Source organism: Elgaria multicarinata, chromosome 8 (genome assembly GCF_023053635.1).
Source record: "Elgaria multicarinata webbii isolate HBS135686 ecotype San Diego chromosome 8, rElgMul1.1.pri, whole genome shotgun sequence".
NCBI lineage: Eukaryota > Metazoa > Chordata > Lepidosauria > Squamata > Anguidae > Elgaria > Elgaria multicarinata.
In genome coordinates, this window is record NC_086178.1 from 97,277,171 (window position 1) to 97,299,207 (window position 22,037).

The 22,037-nt window shown below is 40.8% G+C and overlaps 1 protein-coding gene across 1 annotated transcript in view; it reads right to left on the minus strand.

Moving 5' to 3' along the window:
* Window positions 1–2,548: 2,548 nt before the first annotated feature.
* CABCOCO1 (ciliary associated calcium binding coiled-coil 1) overlaps window positions 2,549–22,037 on the minus strand; it is a 59,312-nt gene continuing 39,823 nt past the window's right edge. Inside the window, exons 5-7 of the mRNA XM_063131638.1 lie at window positions 8,883–9,005; window positions 7,203–7,337; window positions 2,549–2,682 (exon numbers count right to left, since the gene is read on the minus strand). Of these exons, the coding sequence (XP_062987708.1) occupies window positions 2,608–2,682; window positions 7,203–7,337; window positions 8,883–9,005 (333 nt within the window). The 3' untranslated portion in view covers window positions 2,549–2,607. The remainder of the gene's footprint in view (window positions 2,683–7,202; window positions 7,338–8,882; window positions 9,006–22,037) is intronic.

Sequence of the window (22,037 nt, forward strand, 5' to 3'; positions counted from 1 at the left end):
CCAGCCAAATGCCCACACATGAACTGGCCACAGAGTTTTATTTTCCTTTTGCACCTTATGCATCTACTTATAAGGCATTTTCTGTTGCATTGTTGTTTGTTCCCATTTTCCCGTAAAGCCCGATCAAGTTCCAACTGTGCTCAATTATAATCAACAGAAGTAAGCTATATTTACTTCAACAGGGATCTTGGAGTGAATACATCATACAGAATGTAACCATTGAGTTGATCCTAAAAGTGCACAGATGTCCTACATATGTGCGAAGTCTACATGTTAATAAATCAACGTCATCACACACTTGTACAGCACTTTTTCATCTTCAAAGTGTTTTATAGGTCTCCCAGGGTCTCCATAAAATCTGGGACGTGGCAGGGGGTATCGGATTGATCTTCAGAGTCTGCTAGAGCAAATCAAAGTCAGGCCTCGTCCATAAGAAGATAAACGTGGGTTTTGCATAGAGGTCTTGTACTAGTGGCTTGTACTCCTGATGTTGGGTGATTCTGACAAAAAGAGATGTTAGGAATTAATAGGAATGAGCTTGAAAACAAAATGGCCAGTCGCAATGTTGCCTCATTGCCCTATGATATTTTCCTTTCGAGGCAATGATAAAATGTTTGGAGCTTTTTAGTCTAGAAACAATACAACCAGGCAGGTGACACAGGAGAGTATAATTATAAGTATAATTATAGAGTATAATTATAAATGCTGGAGAGAGAGAGAGAGAGAGAGAGAGAGAGAGAGAAAATATAGATTTCCCCCCTAGTTCATAACTCTTGAATTTGGGGTGTGTGTGGTGTCAGGTTCAGCAGGAGACAGAAGGGAGAACTTCCTTGCATTGTGCAAAATTATCTTAAGGAACTCTCTATCACAAGATGGAGGTGATGGTCACATGCTCAAGTGGCTTTTTTAAAAAAAGGTTTCATGGAAGACCGGTCTATCAATGACTACTAGCCACAGTACCTAAATAGAACCTCCAAGATACAGAACCAATAATTATATATCTATGTATCAGATAGTAGGGATAGACAAAAGGGCAGGGCTGTTGCCCTAATGCTCTACTTAATGCTTTACTTATGGCCTTTCCCAGAGGCATTTGATTGGCAATGTCTGGAAACAGAATACAGGATCTAGATGGACGCTTGCTCTGAATCAATGTTAATAAATCCACTATAGACATCCCTGTCAAGGTACAGGGATAATGCACATTACTATGATTTAACAAGGCTAAATCATCTCTGCCTAAATTGGGAGACTGGAAAGGCAACAGTCTTTCTGTGTACCTGAGACAATGGAGAAGCACATACATGGCTAGAATCCTGAGTGACATGCAATCAGGAGGGCTGATGGTCAGCCCAGGATGACAAACAAGACAGTCAAACAGTAGTAAGCAAACTAGAGAGATGAAGTAGTAAAAAGGTCTGGATTTCAATTCCGTAGGGTCAAAATTGAGCAGTTAGTCCACTTAAGGGAAACAGCAGGGCAGAAGCTATGAAAGAACAGATCTGGGTGCCAGAGAACTGGACCAGGGACAAGGGAGCATTTGGAGCCACAAAGAAGCTAGGCAAAAATGAGAGAAGGCAAATGAGTACCTGCACCCAGGAAGGTAACAGCAGCTACACAGCAACAAAGCTGGAGGATATACAACAAGTCTAAACAGCAACACCAACCTATAATTGTGAAGTAATGGGACACTGGCCAATGGGGATATTTGTCCTTTATCCTAACACAAAGGGGAGGACATTTAAGGGAGTTTAAAAGGAAATCTTGTTTATGCAGATAGTGTGAGGCAGGCTAGGAACTGGATAATCTTAAGGTCCCAAATTTCTGATACTGTGTTCTGGATTGAAGGAGAAACCTATCCTAAAGAGTTACTCTCTAGATATTCTGGGGAACACGAGATGAGTATGTCCTTTTCAGGCTGGCCTATGGGAGATTATTTCCTCATTCAACTTTATCCTCATGCCACTTTACATTTGTTTTGAAAAGCATCTTTTGGTCAAGTGCAAAGTGTATGCAGAGAGGAAGGTGGGCGAAAGAAGACATGCATTATATCCCAAATATATACATCCTGACTGCTTTTCTGATAATTCACGGTAGACAAATAGGCACATGCTAACTTCTAAGCACAACCTTGCCTTAGGCATAGCAACTATGGATGAATGAGAAGACAGGAAACCAGGGCTCCTAAACAGAAAAACTCCTAAATGAAGAGTTGATTTATGCGCTCTACCTGGTTGGAATCTAGATACTCTGCATGTCTTCAACCAACACGTGCATAGGAGGAAACTTTACAAATTGGATGACATTACAAAAACAACAGAACCAAGTGATTGTTTGAAACGAAGGTCCAGTTTTAATATAATATAATATAATATAATATAATATAATATAATATAATATAATATAATATATATGTGTGTGTGTGTGTTTGTGTGTGTGTGTAAATTATCCCATCTAAGCACAGATATGTTGTATTAGAGACTTTAGAACAATGCTTTTAGGATGACAAAACACTGACCCAGTTATAAAGTAAAACACATATAAAACACATCTAGACGATCTGTGTAAGACACTGCATCACTCTAGTTGCACAGGTTTTTCTTTTTTTCAGGCCTTCTTCAGTTTGTCAATTCTTGCAGAATAAACCTCTTCCTGCATTTGTAGCTTTTCATTTATCTCGGACTGTAAAGACAAATTGTTTTGGAAAAAGAAAAAAAGAAGAAGTGGGTATAACGGAGCTACCACCTGCTGCATAGTGTCCTCATGGCTTCAACACAGCAAACAGTCATTGGGTTAGTGGATGTCCACCAGTGTGATGGGACTTTCTCCCACTTTCACTTCTGCAGCCCTGCATGAACCCAAAAATCTGCTTGGAAGTACATCCTAGCCCTCAAGAGCTGATTCTGAGAATGTGAAGGGATTGAGGGGGTGGTGGGGAATCCTCTCTCCCAGTTTCATTGACAAAACTGCTCCTGTTAGTGGAACTGCAAAGCTGCATCCAAGCCCTTATCTTTCAAACACCTTTCTGCCCTGCAGATCTTATCATGTAACAGCCTGTATTTACATAATAACAGTTGTTCATATTACTGTATGTAAAGCTCACTGTACAGGATGTTTGCCATTAATAGGAAGTGATGCAGTGACAATCACCCTCCCCCAGGAGATAACCTTGTAATTTCAGATGAATTATAACAATAGCCAACTGGTGAGTCAGGATAGAATCCTCTGGCATTTGGGATATTGTCCCTGTTTCTTTTCTTTGCTGCAGATGCTAAAAGATGTTTAGAAAAGATCTATTACCCTTAAGGAGATAGTATTGGAAACGTAATGAAACAGAGCCCCCCCCCAGCATCCCTGAATTAGTTTACTAGATGTGCCTTGTCTCGTTTAACTAAAGCTTAATTGCCAATAAACATCACACACAGGGGCATCAGAATGCCAAGCTGAGATTTCATTGCGGTGTTCATAATGAAAATATAAGGGTGGTGACAAACATTCCCTGGCAGAGATAGTAAGTTTCTGCAACGTGGTTTCCTGAAGAACTGTACAAACACTGGATTAAATTCCATGAATATCGGTATTATCTGAGGCCTTGGAATTTATGTAACCATTTCAGTATGTGGGACATGTGCATGTTTGTGGGAAAAGATGCCACAGCTTGACAAAAGCAGCCCTCAAAGGGACAGAATACAGTAAAAATGTAGGCTTTTCAAGAACTGTGTATTTTCTTTGCAACATCAGACAAAATTTCGATGCCTTATATAGAGTCCATGCAAACAGTCAGGACCAAATGTTTGGTTGATTCATTATGATGTTGATGAATAGGACTGGAATTTAGTTCCCAAAGCATGACCGATAACTGTTTGGACAACAGTTTGGCTAGAGTGGGCAGAAGGTGGATGTGGCCACCCTTTGTTGAAACACCTGGTGTCTGCTCGGATTCTTATTTATTTCAGCATTCATATGCTATCTTTCAGTGTTAACCCTCCCAAGAATTCTCACAACATGTTAAAAGATAAAAATTTCATTATGTCATTTTACAACCCATAAAATCTCAATCTAAAAATATTATAACAGCAGCAGTTAAACAATATTAGCAGAACTGAGCAGCGTAAATATAACTGGTAAGCCAACATAAAAGCAGCAGCAGTTACATGCAGAGCATTACGATGTCAATTAAAAACAGTATGAAGCATCAACAACAAAAAAGTCTTCAAAGCCCATTTAAAAGCCACCAATGTAGTGACCATATATACCTGTATAAGCAAGGGGCCATCACTGAAAATGTAACCTCTCATGCCAATTAATCTAATATGTCTTGATGGTGGACCCACAAGCAAGGTCTCAGAGGCCTGTCTTAAGGCCTGGGCAGATTCGTTCAGGTGCAGGTGGCCCTTCAAATAACTTGGTCCCAAACCTTTTAGTACCTTAAAGGCAACCACCATAACTTTAAATTGGGCCTGGAAGCAGACTGGCAACAAGTGCAGCTGATAAAAGCAGGTGCGATATCCTTCAAACGCTTGGGCAGCTGAATTCTACACCAAATGAAACTTCCAAAGCTTCTTCAAAGGCAGCTTCACACAGAGTGCATTACCATTACAGTAATCTAGTCCAGGACATAACCAGGGCATGTATGACTGCGGCAAAATCTGCTTTCTCTAGATGGGAGCAAATTCCCCACCCACAGTACCTCTGCCTTATTTGGATTAAGTTTCAGCCTGTTTGCCTTCTTCCATGCAGAAACTGCCTTCCCACACCTGGTTCAGGGTTGTGGTTTCCTTGGGAAGTCTGTGGTGTCCTGTAAGTAACTTGGAGCATGGGTGACATACTGTATGATCTGAGAATGGAGTTCATACGACCAGACTCCAATTCTGATAGCATGATGCCCAAAACTAAGCAATGCCTGGGTATCGCCTAGGGTGGGTTTTTTTGGTGGGGGGAGGGGGATAGCAGATGGAAGATGCCTGGGAGACATGGTCCTTGTACAGGGGCTAAATCATATGGGATTTAAGTACAGTAGACACTAGATGCACATCAAAATACCTGCATCTTCTTTTGAACACTGTCTCATTCTTGTGAATTATCAACATGCAATAAAAAAGACTTACATCAATTTCTTGCAATTATATCCTTTTTTGGCTTTCTGATGTTCATGATGGGATTGGGGCCACGCTATCTGAAGGAACACCTCCTCCCATATGTACCTGCCCGGACCCTAAGGTCATCCTCAGGGGTCCTTCTCCATGAGCTACTGCCAAAGGAAGAGAGGCAGGTAGATACCAGGAGGAGGGCCTTCTCTGTTGTTGCACCCTGGCTGTGGAATGAGCTCCCTACAGAAATTCGCTTGGCACCTACACTATACTCTTTTAGACGCCAGGTGATGACCTTTTTATTTTCTCAGCATTTCAACAGTCTAGCAATTTAATTTTAACATTGCTGTTTTAAATTTGTATTTTAAATCTGTATTAATTTCTGCATTGCTGCTTGATTTTATCCTGGCTGTGTTTTTATATTATATTTTATACCTTTCCTCTGAGACAGCCATCCTTCATTCTCTCATGTGTGTGTTTTTACAAACAATCCAGGCAATAACATTGCCAAATATTTAGAGTTAAGAATTTTCTCTGTTGTACTTTGTGTTTTATTGTGGCACTAGCTTGTCCAGTGTGAACAATTGGGGCTGCTTAGAGCTCCTGTGACTTTAATGAAAGGTTTCTGTTTGCAGATCTGCCCTGTTTTGTCACTTCCTGATGATCTCAGCGGGGGACCGGTGCAGAAGAGACTCTGAAAAGCCTCTCGGAGAGAGCAATCTTTTGGCCCCTAGACAGAGTCTAGGATAATTTATTTATTTATTTATTTAATTTAATTTTATTAAATTTATATACCGCCCCATAGCCAAAGCTCTCTGGGAGGTTTAATTCAGATTCCTGATCCGAGGTCGGAGATAGCAATCCAATTGTGTATCCAGGAATTTGTGCTCCTGGTCCCCTCCCCCTCACAGCTGGTGCGGAGAGTACTGCACCGACTGCCTCTTGGAAATGTGTGCTCGGAAAGGGAGTAAAAGGGGCATGCCGGTGGGTTGGGAGGGGACTCGGGAAGCCTGGATAAGACGTATCTCGAGGCCTCCCCCACCCTCTTTCCCTCCCACTCTGATGCACACCAGCTAGATGGACAATAAAGCCTGTCTAGCCAAAATGCAGAGCAGAAGGAGCACAGAGATCAAGATTGCCTCATCCACTCCTCCCGCTCTGCATATGATGCCCTTATAGGATTGTGCCCTTAACTGTCAGTTTGTTTTCACAGAGAAGGGTAATGGCTTTCATTACTGAGTTCCTCTGGCTATTTCTTCTTTTCTATAGAAAAATAACACAACTTGCTATTTAAAAAATGAAAATAAAAAATAGAATGTAAACACACTGGTCTTTAAAGCCTCCCCACCCCTGCAGGAACAGGAACTGACACTGGGACAATTGAGAGAGACTTTCCGAGAGGTAATTAGAAGAGGCTGTTTCTTCACTAATCCCCAGAAATGATCAATAGGAAGTAATAAAACAGTCAGGGCTTGCAAACATGAAACTTCCAATTAATGTTGGAAATGACCTGAACTGGAACTTATGTGTGAATAAACTCTTTTTTTAATAAAGATCTGGGCTAGCGGGAAGGATACTGCTGCATAATATGGTAGTACATTAAGTCCTATGTGGAACTTCCATTTTAACTCTGCTTCCTGCTCATTCCTGCAAAGCCGTGCCTCAACAACGTTGAAGGGTTCCTGTGCGGAAATAATCCCAATGTACTAGGCATTGCTTAGACTACAGATGTGACATAGTTTCTAACGTCAGTGAGCAGAGACTAAACAATATGAACAAGACAAAGATGAAGTCTGCAAACACTTTTCCATGTCTAGGTATTTCACAGCATCTAGAACTAGATCCATTCAGAAGCTTGCATCTATATACATTTTTTAAAATATGGGATGGGATGATATCATGGAAGAAGATACTTTAGCAAGAATGTGAATAGGATCACATCATGGCTAATGTGAATAAATGTATAAATCTATATTAGCAAATGAATTTTCTTGCATATCATCGCAAGCAAGGTAAGTAGCCCCATGTGGTTGTTCGCTGAATTCCCCTAGTGTAACAGGTTGATCAATGCGCTAGAGTAATAAATAGTCACAAGACTTCTAGAAACAATACCTGAATGTTGCTGATAACGTCGTTGGTGATTTGGCCCAGGACTGACTGAACATCCTCTATGGTGTAACCTGTCAAAGGATCTATGAAGCTTTCGGCTTCAGCCTGCTCGTCTGAAAGAAGCCCTCCATCCATTTCCTAACAGAGTACAAAGAAATCCAACATTTGATGTGTCTGTTTGAACACAATAGACAAAACTCACATTGTTGTATTGGCACAGAAGAGGAAATCTTTGGTGTTTTTTGCCTGGCCAGTAGAAGGAAGAATGCCACATTGCTTGAGAAACTGAGCATATGAAAGCTAGTGTGTGCCTTTCTACCACTTGATAAAGCAGCCTTCCCCAACCTGGTGCCCTCTAGATGTATTGGATTGCAACTCCCATCATTCCCAGACAAGCATGGCCACAGGTTGGGGAAGGATGCAGTTGAGAGCGCCATCACACCAGCCATTTAGTGCTTCTCTTTTTCAGGGAAGCTCTCCCCTACATAAAAAAATAACTTTGCTATCAAAACCATCAATGCAGTATTGAGTCCAGTCTAGTTTTGTCCTTTGAAAACAGCCACCTTGAATAGAGTCTTCTCTTGTTAACACACGTCCTCCAAACTTGTACAAAAATAAAATGTAGTTGCAAAACAGGAAATGGCAAAAGCTTTCTTGCTGGTTAGAGGAAGAACAAGAGGCAACACGCACTTATGACTAGCTAGGAAAATGACAAACTGGGGGTGGCAGTTTTCCTCAAGATTGAAAGAGGGGTAGAGGGGGATTTATGTAACACTGAAATTACCCAGTGAGCTTTGTAACTGGTTCTTCCCAGTCCCCGGTTCAGAGTTTTAATGGGGGGAAAGTACCACAATCTGTGAGCTCCATCACACCAGCGATTCAGTGCACTCTCGCCATGCATGGGGTGCGAATTTGCAGCACTGTACTCACATGATGCCGTGCCTGTCCTGCTTGCACCCCGCCTCTTCCCCAGCCTTTTCCGTCTTTTCTTAGAACACCTAAAATCTCGGTTATTTTTCCTAAGTGTGTTTTCCTTTGTTGGGGGCATGTGCTGTGATGGGAGCCTTGCTGTTGGCTTGAATGGATTGCCACAAGTCCTGGCAGGGAAAAGCGACCTCTCCCAGCAGCCGTCCCCAAGCCTCAATATAAAACCCAAACCTTGCATCCCAGGCTCAAAAGCATTTTTAACAAATTGTACAATGCCCAAATCTCTGCAGAAACAGGATTGTACTCCCTTGATGCCCCCAATGAACCAGACTAAAGGGTCGTTCCATTTCTGCCAGCCAGAAAGGCAGTCTGTTTGAAGTACTCATCTTATAGGACCTGTCTTGTTAAAGTGGGGGAAGGAGCAACCAAAGAACTGGAGGGAGAAAGAGAAGGAGTGGGGTGGAGTGGAAGAGCTAACAAGTGAAAGAGCACAGGAGGTAAAAAACAAACAAACCACGGAGACAAAGCAGGGGGGGGGAAAGTACATGTGACGGAGCCCAAAGTCATCCAATATTCACATTTGGACTGGAGTCAGCAGAATATGCTGCATTTAAACAGCACTTTCCCCACAGAGGAACCAAAATATACACAGGCCTTTTGCTTATGGTTTTGTCTTTGGATGGTAGTGGCAGGAATTAAGGGACATGCCATTTCCTTGACCCAATTTTTTTTTTAAGTAAGAAAAATCCCCCTTACCGTGGTTACATCCTCTTTCCCTGGAACAATTGCTATAAAATTGGAATAAATATCAGAAGGCAGCCCTTCTTCCAAGGGAGCAGGGAACGGGAGGTCTGCAGGCTTGACTAGTTCTACAACATTCTGTTTAGAAAGAAAAAAAAACCGAACATACAGAAAGCAAGTGAGCTTATATAACAAAGATGTAATTAACACTCATAATTTGCTAATGGCTTTTTCAAGAAAGGAAACAAAATGCCTCAGGCTGTCAACAAACCACACTTTTTGTTACTCTCAGAGTGCTTTGACTTGGAAGGCTTCCTGACATCCTTTCCAGATCTGCATTCAATTTCTAGCATTTTTTTTTCCAAGGGGACCTCCTTAAAAGCTCAAAATGTATTACTCTGTAAGCAGATGCTGAATTGTGCTCTTTTATAGAGCATTGCAGTTTTACACTCGTACATTTACTTAGCATGGAAAATAATACAATAGTGGACAATCTTTGGTGAATATCACCACCATCGAAAAGATGATTTAAAGAAGGAAAGAAAAAGGACCTCCCTCATCAGAGCATAATTTTATTAATTTATAAAACCGTGATGTTCACTTCCTGGTCCATGAGCTGAAGTCAATATCTAGATTTGTTCCTTGCCAATATGAGATCAAGAAGCCAACTAAACAATTTTTTACTGGACAGGGAGCTTTGGGCCCTTTCTACACCTGAGGATTATCCCAGGAAAATGGAGGGATAATCCCTGCCTGCTCCTGTGATCCCAGGGATCCCGTGATCCCTGGGATCCCGGGAAAAAAGACAGGTATAGAAACAGCCCTAGTCTCTCCTTCCTACAGCACAAAACATTCTCCACCATTGCCAGGCCAGTAATAACCCTGTGCTATAGCCCTCTTCCATGGAGGAAGAAGAAATATGCTGTTGCTGCTGCTGCTATTGTTGTTTTGTCTTAACCCGGCAAAGATCCCCTCCTGTAAAGCCATGAGAAGATGACCGTCTTCAAATTAGAACAGCTCTTCCAACCCAGCAATCTCTTTATGCCTGGTCACAACACTGGCTGGACTTATCAATGCACATGTGAAAGGCTAAAAATGTTTTAACTGGATGAATGGCTCCCAGAGGTTTGTTTGTTATTTAAAGGTGTGCAACACATGGATTTAAATGTGATGCCATTTTTGGCTGCCAGGCAATGCCATATTCCAGCCTAGCACCATGATCCAATGAAGACTTTTGGTTTGTACAAGGGCTTCAGCTCCTTGCATCAGAGGCTGTTTTTGAAACTTGTTGCTTCAGAGGAGACCTGCGTAAAATGGTGTTCTGGATGTGCAGGTTTTTCTGTTGTCAGAAGGAAGGGATGATAGCTATGCTGTGTGAGCCAAACTTGGCATGCAGCTTACTGTCGTGTTTCTCAAAACCTCCCGCCTTCTTGGAAGACAATAATGAGGCCTGCTAAGTAATCCACAAAGCTTTACTCAAGCAATGAACATCTCTTCCCACCTGAAGAGAGTCTAATCTCTAGGAACTTTCCTCTAGGCAAAACTATGCAAACTAACCAAGACAATAGTCCTTTCAAGAAGAAAGGAAAGCCCTTTCTTAAGATGCATTAACTTCAGAGAGACTAGTTCTGAGGCAGCTTCTGACAGGATGCCAGCTGGACCGACTTTCTCTCGCCTTCCTTTAGCTCCACCCGTTTTAGTCTGTGGCGTACTCTAGGATCGGCTCACCTCTCCATGCTCTCCCCCTCGGAAGAATATTGGCTTCCCACTGTCTGTGTATTGTTTGCCCTTGATGAGATAAGCTCTGGAGAGAGTTCATTCCCAGCTGGTTAAGAGCCCATGAGAGCTTTCTCCCCCACTGGTACAGGCTGGCCTTTTTCTGGCGCCAACTCCTCTACTTCAGAGTCTGATTCTGATTGATCACCTAAAACACCTACTTCCAACCCAGGGGGAGCAGGGCTAGACATGATACTAACTGGACTGGGACCATAGCTCAATGTTAGAGCACATACATCGCATGCAGAAGGTCCCAGGTTCAATCCCAACATCTCATAGTAGGGCTAGAAAAACTCCTGCCTGAAACCCTGCGGAGCTGTTGCCAGTCAGTGTTGACAATGCTGGGCTACATGGATCAATTGCCTCAGTATAAGGCAGCTTCCTATGTTCATTTGTAATCCTGCCTCTGCTGAACTTTGTTGTTGATTTTAAGGAATAAAGAGAGAGCATGGCTGGGCACAACCCTCATTAAGAGTGGGCCAGGTTCCACAAGAAAAGCTTCCACGTGGATCTCCGTACAAAGTGGTGGTTTATTACTCTTTAAATGTGGGAGACATTATTACATGTTCTCCCATTTCCTCTGTTTCTCAAAGCGTTGTCTCATGAATTAAGCTGTTTACAGCACTGCCAAAGATACTAGTATTTGTCAGTGGTTTTGGGCTTGGAAACAGAATTCCGTTGAATTATTCAAAATTATTCAGCCTTGCGCATTAAGATGTTTTGATGCATACACATATGTCTTTACAATGACTTCTATACCTACGCCTGCATGATTCAGAACTCACAATTTTCTTTGTAACAGTCTCTTGCCCTACTACCAGTACCTATTCAAACAGCCAATTACTACTACATTACAGCAGAACTAGTCTCTTTTGTTAGTCACAACAGCCTTAACATTTAGCCAAGTTTTTAAAGATGCCTGCAGTTGCAACGTAGAATTAAAATGAAGTATTTTGTTTAGTAACAGAGGTTTATGAGCAGAAGTATGCTTTGAAGCCAAAATGCAGTGATCTAAAAAGGGCTATTTGACTTGTTTGTTCCTATATTTTGCATTCTTAACAAGTCCAAGGGAAAATCAGAATGAATGAATTGTGAAGAGAGCCCAGAGCCAAATGTATTTAAATGAATCCTTCTGATGCAATACTTTCTTTTAAAAAGTACAATTAAGGCTTTGTATTTCCTTTAAACAAAACCTCATGTACACTATTACCAATGATTATGTAGTAAAATCCATTTAAAAATAGAGGAGACAAGGTAAGCATTATAATCCTGCTTTTAAACTAACAATTTTTCCAAAAGAAATTTACAGCTTTCTTAAGTATGTGAAAGGATTTCAGGCAATTTGCTTCTGCAGGCTTCAAGGGAATTAGGTCTACAAATAAAATTAAACTTAAAAAAACCCCTGTACTGCTATTTTTTTGTTAATAACCCCTCGCCCAAAACACATTTCTTGAATGTTTTTGCCTCCCTTTGCAATGTGTTATTTTTGAATCATAAAATGTTTAAATAGAAAAGCAGTGATATTATCAGATGATTATGCAAATCTATTTCTTCTGAAAACTGGTGTTTTGAGCTCCAGCTGTAGCAATGCGAAAGGGCTTTGAACCAGGATTGCATAAGCCATTATATTAAACTTTATTGTAGGATACATAGTGATTAGCCTAAATCAACACATCCTGTTTGTCTAGATAAAGCATCTGCTAGGTTCAGCCACACCTCTTGTTTACTCATGCTGGTCACATACAGGTCACTGTTTGCAATGAAGTCTGTGCTCCGTCTGCTTCGACATACCCTGGACAATGAGCATTTGTTGTCAGTTATCCTGCGATGCACAACAGGCAAGCCATAATCGTACAGTGGAAGGCTTCGAGGATACAGCTGTCAAGATGCTAGACAACTTGTCTCTCTCCAACAAGCGCAGAACAGACACCAGGAATTCATGACTCCATAAATAAATAAATAAATAAATGACTCCACCCAGAAACAACTAAATTCAATGTCACTTAATGACTAAACGACACAATGACAACAAATCACAGAAGACTAAGCTTTCTCAACCATCTCAACAAAGCGGAGGATATAAGCACAGTTGCAAGGGGCAGAATGGGGCTTATGAATTTTGGGGAACCACATATTAGAACAGAAGAATGGCATGACAAACAAGCAATGTGATAAAACGAGTCACAAAGAATTCGTTTTTCTGTAACATAGTAACTTTCCATTTCCATTTCACACAATTGGCTTCCCATGAGAGAGAAAAATTACCACTTGCAGATACAAACTCCAAACATATAGATTGGCCCTACGGTTTGGTAATCTTCCAACTGGGAAGGAGTACTACAGTGGAACCACAAGCACCGCTGTCGTGTCCTTGCTACCCAAAACAATTGTGCTCACGTGGAAAGGTATTTCTGGTTGATAGTTTATCTGTGATGCAAAATAAGGAAGGAGACAGTGGGTGGATCCGCGCATGGTCACTGTGGGAAAATAAGCTACCGTTGCCTTATTTTCCCTCCCCGCGCACGTCGGTTGTGAGCTGCCTAATTAGCATAATTATTCTCACATCTGAAGCTGGCAAGGATAGCTGGCTGGATTAGTTCACAAACCACCCAGAAACCGTAGAACAGGCCGTGGTTTTTAGGGTGGTTTGTAAACCACCCTGCCCACCCTCCCTCCCTCGCCGGGTTCAGATGTAATGATAACCCCTGGTGAGGGCAATTATGCTAATTGTGGGTGTGGTTATGGGGACTGTCATAATGAGAATCTGCATTTCAAAATTTAGCACTACACCATTGTGCAGGAGGGATCTTTTAACACTACAGTCCTAAATATATTTACTTGGAAGTAATTCCAATTTATTCTATATGTGCAGCCCAATTCTATGTATGTTTACTTGGAAGCCAGTCTCACTGCGTCCCATGGGGGCTTATTCCCAAGTTAGTGTGCAAAGGACAGCAGCTTTGGTCGAGCTTTGGCTATTGGGACGTATAAAAATGCAATAAATAAATAAATAAATGGGATGTTAGTGTAATTCTGCTTCCACCAACACCTTGTTCTCATTGGAAGTGGTCAATCTGTGTCTGGGCTCTACCGCTTCAGACCGCAGGTGGGTTCACATGAAAGAATGCTCATCCATACAAAAAGAAGAAGAAGAAGAAGAAAAAAAAGGGGGGGGAGACTGTGCATTAACCTACAATCCTTCTCTTTGCTAATTTTGTGTACAGCTCAGACAAAAGAGTTACCATTTCAGTAAGAAGTAGTCATACCTGTGTTCAGGTTTATAACACTATCATAATCTAGCTAGGGCTGGCTCCCAGTTTGAGGGATATTCAGTAAATTTATTTATTATTTATTTATTTATTACACTTATATACCGCCCCCATAGCCAGGGCTCTCTGTGCAGTTTACAGAAATTCTAAAATTAAGATAAAAACAAGTATACAAAATTTAAAATTCTAAAACACAGAACATACACACATAAAGCATTAAATAATTTGGAGTAGGCTACCTCCTAACTTGTTGGCCTTGGTTGTAGCAACAGCAGCAGCACTGAATCAAATGCTGATAGCACTGTTTTAATTTCGCAGAAATCCTGGAGTGATGCCATATCAGGCAGGGGCATTGTGGGAAATTGAACTGGTGCTACCTGGCATGAGTTCATAGCATTGTCCATCAGATTTTTCTTTTCTTTTGAAGGCCTCCCCACCACACCAAGAGTGGTGAGCTGGTCAGCAGCTGCCCGAGAATGTCATGCGGTGGTCCTGAGACTACATCTAACTCAAGCACAGTCAATTGAATACCTACAAGCCACATGAAATCCATCCCCTTCCCATAGATCACTTTTTTGTGCAGCCCATGGATGATTGGTAGATCCCCAAAATACCAGCTTCTTTCAAGCAGACTTCTGGTCCTTGTGTCAGCAGCAGGAAAAATGCTAACAGGTTGGAAACAAGGAGATGAGTTGAAACACGTCCAATTTTGTTGCTATACAGAACTCATGTGAGCTGTACAACCATGTGGAATACCTACTGAAAAAAATGGTTTCATCTAACCCCCTCCCCCTGCTCACAATATGCTCCCCAAAACAGTTTCATACTGAAAGACATCGTTCACTCTGCACCAGGTCCAAAGGCTGTGCGTGATGAACTCCGCTCACCTTTTATGAAAGCATTCTCTGTTGACAACCTACCTGACAACCTACCCGTGAAAATTGGGGAAACTTGAGAAGCAATTTTCAAAGTAGTGTGAGAAAGTGCTGCTAGGGAAGGGAACACTGAAAAAACACTCGCTGTGCTTGTGCAAACCCTGGTGTGTGCCTAAAAGAGGATTTTTAGGTTGCAACCTCAAAGTCTAAAAGTTACCATAAGTCTTCAAATATGCTTTCTATTTTCATTGGCAGCAGAGGTGAGGGTGGGTGGGGAACAGATCCACTTTCCTCCATGTGCCTGCCATAGGCAGTTTGTTATTGATGAACAGCAGGTTAGCTTTTTAGAACAGTGTGCAAGACAGCATCATTAAAGTATCATAAATAATAATAAACATCTTTAAGAATGCAGGGAAATGGATTGCTAAGAAGTTCTTGTAAATAAGTTGTGCAGATGTGGTAATGATTATAAAATTAACATTGGGCAATCTACCGAAATAAAACTCAACTTCCCCCCGGATGTTATGCTGTTCAATTTCACTTAAAATGAAAATTATTGTCTTGTCTACATGATCCAACAGTTACCAAAGTATAAAGGGACAGCTGACTGGTGGAAATAGTTTTTGGAAGAAAAGTATTTAATATCATATGAATAGCTCTGTAACCTACTACCCACAGCACAAATTGCCTGCCTTCAAAATACTACGTACTGTAGATTATAAGTAGTTATTTATTTATATGGAAAATTCGGACCACAGGAAACCCCTGCAGTATTTTATATGCATAAAAAGGCTTACTTACTCTACTCAAGGAATAACTGGAAGTGAAGGATGGGGGCAATGTCTGTTCAAATGTATTTAATAATACACTTTCAGAAAATTAGACTCTATTGTTTAATGCCTGCTTGGCTCTGTTTAAAAAGAAATAATATTTGGGCACAACATTTATTTTCCAAAATCTGCCCTTTGCTCCAAAACAAACAAACATACTGGGAATGTATTTTTTCTTTTAAATGCAGAATTTATGATTTGTTTTATCATTGTTTTTACTATGCTTGTTGTAACCTCTGGTTGAAACAATAAAGCTTTATCTATCTAAAAAAAATTCTGGAAGTATTGATAATAGCTAGTAGTACTGCCTTTCCCATCAGCACTAACCTTGCTTTGATGATGGCTCATGGACCAAATCTTTCCAAACTGTCCACCTGACCACTACTTGGGGCTGTTCATAGGTAGCATATGTGTCATTTCACTAAGTCAAATCACACTTGCACGACTCCGCCCAAACTATCAGTTGCGCAAGCGGTAACAAGGTTAGCGAGATGCAGAAGTGGCAACAAAATGCATTAGCAGGGCTTATGCAAGTGGAAAGCGTTGTGCAAGTGGAGCATATGGTGCTAGTGGAATGTGCTATAGCGCAAAGCAGAACAGAGAAGTGCTGACAGAGCTTGTGCAAATAGAACTGAGATTTGTTAATGGGGCAGTTGCACAAGCAGAACCAAGATCTGTTACTGGGGCAGTTGCACAAGCAGAACTAGTTGGATTCACCCTTTGATCATAGTTATGCACCTAGTTCCCACTAGCACAATGTCACCGATGCGAGCGGAATGACCAGATCCAAATATTTAGTAATACTTTTCTTTAGCGTTTGGGACAAATCAAAATTATACTAAACTCTCTCTGTGTGTTTCTTTCCTTCCTTTCTTCTTGCTTGCCATGCCTACAAAGTTCTCAACCAAGTATGGGACACTCACATACCAAAGACATATCCAAACAAGTTCATTTCTAAGAAGTGACACAAGCAAGCTTGTAAACTGAATCACTTAGCCTAGTTAAGGAAGGACTTTGCCAAGCTCACTCAATATGTTCATCTTTAGCTGCGCATTTCAGTTTTGGGGTAATAAAAAGAGCACACAGACACGTCTGTGCTTGTTCAACGAATGACTAAAGTGCTGTGACTAATAGGTTACAAAGGAGTTGTTTATGTAATATTAAAATCTGCTCTTGTTCTGTAGACAGAAAGCATATTACTCACTGAACTGAACTGTATCTTAAATTCAGGTCCAAATTTTGTCTTTTAACTCCATATGGCACTTCTTGGCTGAGAGCAAAAGAATCACCCAATTTGAGCCTCCCAGACACATCACAACCATGTTTTGAAGCAACTTTTCAAAACAGTGAGGGCTAGAAACTTTTTTTGTAAAAAGAGATTTTCAGGACTTAAAAGAAAGCTTGAGGGCCACACAAATACACCTTTGGGGCCACAAATCGTCTATGGGACATACGTTGTTCCCCCTGGGCCTGTGTTTAGTTTCAGGACATATATCTATCTATCTTCCTGTCTTTCTCTGGTCTTCTCAAAAATAGGATCAGCACAAAACAATGTGAAAACAGTGGAGCATACCTCTAACAGCAACATATTTATTGTACATATTCTAATGACAGAATTATATTGACAATCTAGGAAGCTACCCATCAGTGGCATCTTGGCCTCAAGGACACGAAAGTCATCTGAAATGCAGTAATCTATATTAATGAACATCCACATGAAATTTTAAAGTGATGTTTACCCACAGCGCAATTATTTATGGTTTCTGCTTTTTTTTTTGTACATTTAGTCCACAAATTACTATGAGAAAACACACTGTCATAGCAATGAATATTTCCCCTTAGATTTAAGTTATTAAATAGTTTTGAAACACTCTCCTTCTGGCCAACACGGAGAATTTTCCTGTTACACTAATGAATGCTGCCAATTTGTCTTCTTAGCCAACCAATAAGAGTGCTGCTGGCAAAAAGCAACTGACATCTTCCTACATTTTGACAACTCAGTAAAAAAAAAAAAAGACAGAAAGAAAGAAAGAAAGAAAAGAAAAGCATTTTCAAGCCAGACTGGAGCCAACACAATTTTGGGGCCAAATAAATGAGATGCAGCATAATACAACCTCTATTATCTGTGCTTCAGTTACCAAATCTTCTGATTTATCGCAATTTGCATCTCTGCCCCGTCACAGTTATCTTGTGCCAGTGTTTCTCAAACTTTTTGAACTTGCTTCCGCTAAATTTATTCTATCTTCAGGGGCCTCCCAACTCAGCGCAAACCATGTGTGGCAATAGGTGAGCATGCAGGGATCCTAGTGTAATCCCAGCACTGGCATCCAAAGAATAGAACAGAATCTTTCTGACAATGCACAGGGAAACATAAAAGATCAAAAATAGTAGCTCTTTCAGCCTCTTCTTCAGGATGCAACAAACCCTCACAAATCCAATGTGGTTCTATTACGGTCATTTGCTAGATGGCATTTAACTAACCCAGATCTTAGCAAAGTGAGGGGTGGGAGAAAAGAGACATGAAGGCATAATCTGCCTCAGATTCATATCCTGCCCCACGTCTCAATGCGGGTCCAAACCCACAGTTTAAGAATTGCTGCCTTATGTAATCCACTTTCCTTTCCCCCCCCTCCCCAATTATGTAGGCCTTTAACTTTTTGTTGTTGTTGATATTTTCTAAATATGATATTTTTCAGGGCTTAGCTCAGTTTTTTGAATGCTGATTGTCGGTCATGTTGGATGATCAAACCTTTAAGTTACATATAATGATTTGGCTCCAGATTAGGTTACTTGAATTTAGTTCCCATTGAAACCAATGGGATGTATGACTAGTTTGTCTCCTTGTTTTCAATGGAACCAAGTTCAACTAACTTTGTCTGGATTCAACCCAACCACCTCAATCTTGTAGCAAGCATGTAAGTGATAGCAGAACTGCAATTCTAAGAAGAAAAACAAAACATGCATATTAAAACCTATTGAGGGACATACATGGCTGCTACTTCTGGAATAGGGAGGCCATGTGGGAGGCACAGATGACAAGGTTTCAGGTAATGCAGCCCTTAAATATGAACACTCAAGAATGAACTTAGCCTCCTAAATACTGTTCTCATAGCCTCAGTTGCTCATTGTTTCCACTCACAGTACCATCATGTGCATGTCTACTCAGAGGTAAACGCCACTGAATTCAATGAGACTTACTCCAAGGTAAGTGAAGACAGGATTACAGCCTCGGTTTTTTAAGTGAAGTTGACATGTCTTTATTTGTATCTTGCCCTTCTCTCCAAGAACCTAGAATGTCATTTTAACCCTATAACAACCTTGTTGGGCTATAATGAGTTACCCAAAGCTATTCAGAGAAGAAGGATTTGACGTGAGTGGGATTACACTCATTCAAGGGCCTAGTTTCCAGCTTATATAGCCTTCTATCAGGTTGGGCTGATTTGCCAGCTAGGCCATTCCTGGAAAAATGAGTTAAGGCCCCAAAATTATATATACCCTGATAACATCTACACTGAATTACAGCACTGTGCTCTATGTGGGCGTCTTCACAATACTGTGCCAACTGGCATTAAATAATAGGGAACACATCTTGCCAGTATCAAAAGAGCTACAATGGCTACCAATTTGTTTCTGGGCACAATTCAAAGTGCTGGTTTTAACCTTAACTCCATTTAGGATACCTGCTCTCACATGAGTCTGCCAGACCTTTAAGACAACCTTCAGAGAACCTGATGACAGTGCTGTCACCTTCTGAAATAAGATGGGTAGCAATGAGCTGCTGGATCTTGTTAGTAATGGCACTTTGCCTCTTGAACATCTTCCCCATCTCCCTCTGTCAGGTTCGATCGTTGACCTCTAATAAGAACCTGAAAATGTTGTGGTTTTTTTGCTTTAAACATGATTTGATCCTGTTGTTACGTGTGGGTTTTGTTGCTGCTGATCCTTTTATTTGCCTTCAACACTTTATTAAGTTTTTTGAGGTTTTATTGTGTGTTTATATTTTATATTTGGTTGCCACCTTATGAACCTCTGTGTTTAAGAGGCAGGATATACAGATATTTTAATAAATAATTTATTTATTTTAAAAGTGAGGTTTAGAACTCTGGTCACACTGACTTTTCAGCTGGTCAGTCTCTTGAATAAAGGGCTGTAGAGGAATATGATAAAGAGTAATAGTGACAGTACAGTGTCTGTGTGTTCGCAAAAGACTGGTTTTCCAGAACTGGGCAGGAGAAGAATCTTGGTTGTATCCATTCTTGGTTATGAAGAGAAGACTAATTTTAGAAGTGTGAAGAGTCTCCATTTTTAAGGGGTTTGGCACCGAAAGAGCTGAACATCATATTATAATGTTCAGAGCTTTGGCTATTGGGCGGTATAAGAGCTTTGGCTATTATGTGGTATAAAAATGTAATAAATAAATAAATAAATAAATAAAATAAATAAAGACCTTGGTGCCAAAGTAGCTTCCCAATCCTGCTGAATTCCCTTCCCTCACGTGTTCAGCTTACCCCATGACCTAATGTCATAACAGATTCGTTTTCCCACACACTCACCATGATACCAGCTGCTGCTGGCTGAGACAGAGAACCTCCCATTGTAATCACATAAAGATCCAGGACAAGTTAAGCTAGATGTTAGAGAGGGTAGAACCTGATACAGGGCTGCCACTGAAAATATTCTTTATACTGTATAGTTCCACTCTCATAGTCTACTAATGCCTGAGAAGTCTAAAGTGTACAAGTCCAAAAAGAAAGGGAAAAAAGACAGGTTTTCTTGTAGATTCAAACCCTGAAACAATATGAAAAGGGATTTGTTTTTTCAAATCTAAGATAGTCATCTTAGCTATAAGATGTGATAATTACTTGGTGCTGTCCTCAATGTCTTGCTAAATCAGCCAGTTTTTCAATACAGTAAGTTTTACTTACCTCATCTCTCTTTATAGAAGAGCACTCTATGGACTGGATCCAGACTTAAGTCGTACTTAGAACAGACCCATTGAAATCAATGGGACAAGTTCGTCATGACTAATTTGTCCCATTGATTCCAATGGGTCTGCTGTAAGTCTGGATTCAACTCACAAAGACAAAGTAGTGAACAACTGCTAATGGTGCAGAAGCTATTAAAAAAAATGTATCAAAGTTTTTTTGAGACCTTGCAGACATATACTATGGCTGGCAAAACCCAACTCTTTTCAAGCTTATGTATGAATCACATTTTTTTTAGTTCAAAGAAACTGGCATTAAAAAATAAACGTACGAGTCTTAAATCCAGAGGTAGCACAACATAAAATTGTTCAAAGATACAAAACCTGCACTATAGAGTTTCTTTTATAAATATTATGTATTTAGCTAAATGTGTGGGTTACAAGGAGACGTAAAGGCTGTAATGTTGTGTCCTCTGCCATTAGATACAACATACAAAGAGCTTAAGTCTTTTTCACAGAGTGTGTAACTTTCTGTTAAAATAACCATTTGTTCTTTGGACTGCAAATTCAATTACCGATTTTACTGGGATCATATCCTGCTGCGGAAACAAGCATGCAGAGAAATAAGCAGTAACTCAGACATTTTGAAAAACATTCCTAAACAGGCATGATTGTGTGAACAAATTGGTTGCGATTATTCCTTGCCTGTGAACAGCAATGTGTTCCAACCTATTTCCATATTTTTAATTAACACTCACTTAAAAATAAAACTCGTACCATTGCTCACTTTAATCATAAATGGGGGAAACACAAAATTCACTTTATCAGAAAATTGACTAGAGATTATTTGAGTGACTTTTATTTTTCATGTTTGCATCATTAAAATTAGGTTATTAACATGCACTTCCCTGTTCTGGAACTGCACTTCCAAATTGTCTAAACTCTTAGAATGTATGCCTTGGGTTACAGTGAGCACAAGATAATGGGATGACCGGGACACATCAATTCACCACGCCTCAGGATCCTGTACAGGGCTGGCCCTCTTATTAGGCAGAGTGAGGCAGCTGCTTCAGACAGCAGATGCTAGGTGGGTGGGTGGGCAGCAGCAGTGATGTGTTGGGAGGATAGAGCCGTATGGACCATGCAGCCTGCACTGCACCCCCTAAACTAGCCTGTTGCCCTCAGATATGATTGAGGATACTGCCCCATCACCAGTGTGGAAGTAAGGTTCAGCTGCCAATCTGGTTGGCTTCTGTAAATGGAATATGGAGGTGCTCTCTTCTCCTCCGCCTCAGGCAGCAAAATGTCTTGGGGCCAGCCCTGATCCTGTTGATTCCCTCTTCCTGCCGCTGAAGCCGCTGCAGTTGCAAGGTGTTCAATCCAACCCCTTCCCTGGTTCAAAACAGCCAGGTGGAGGTGCTCAGAAGTTAGCTACTCAGCAACCACTTCAGACTGAGCACTCATAGCATTTTTTTGAGCTCAGCGGTCAGGCATAT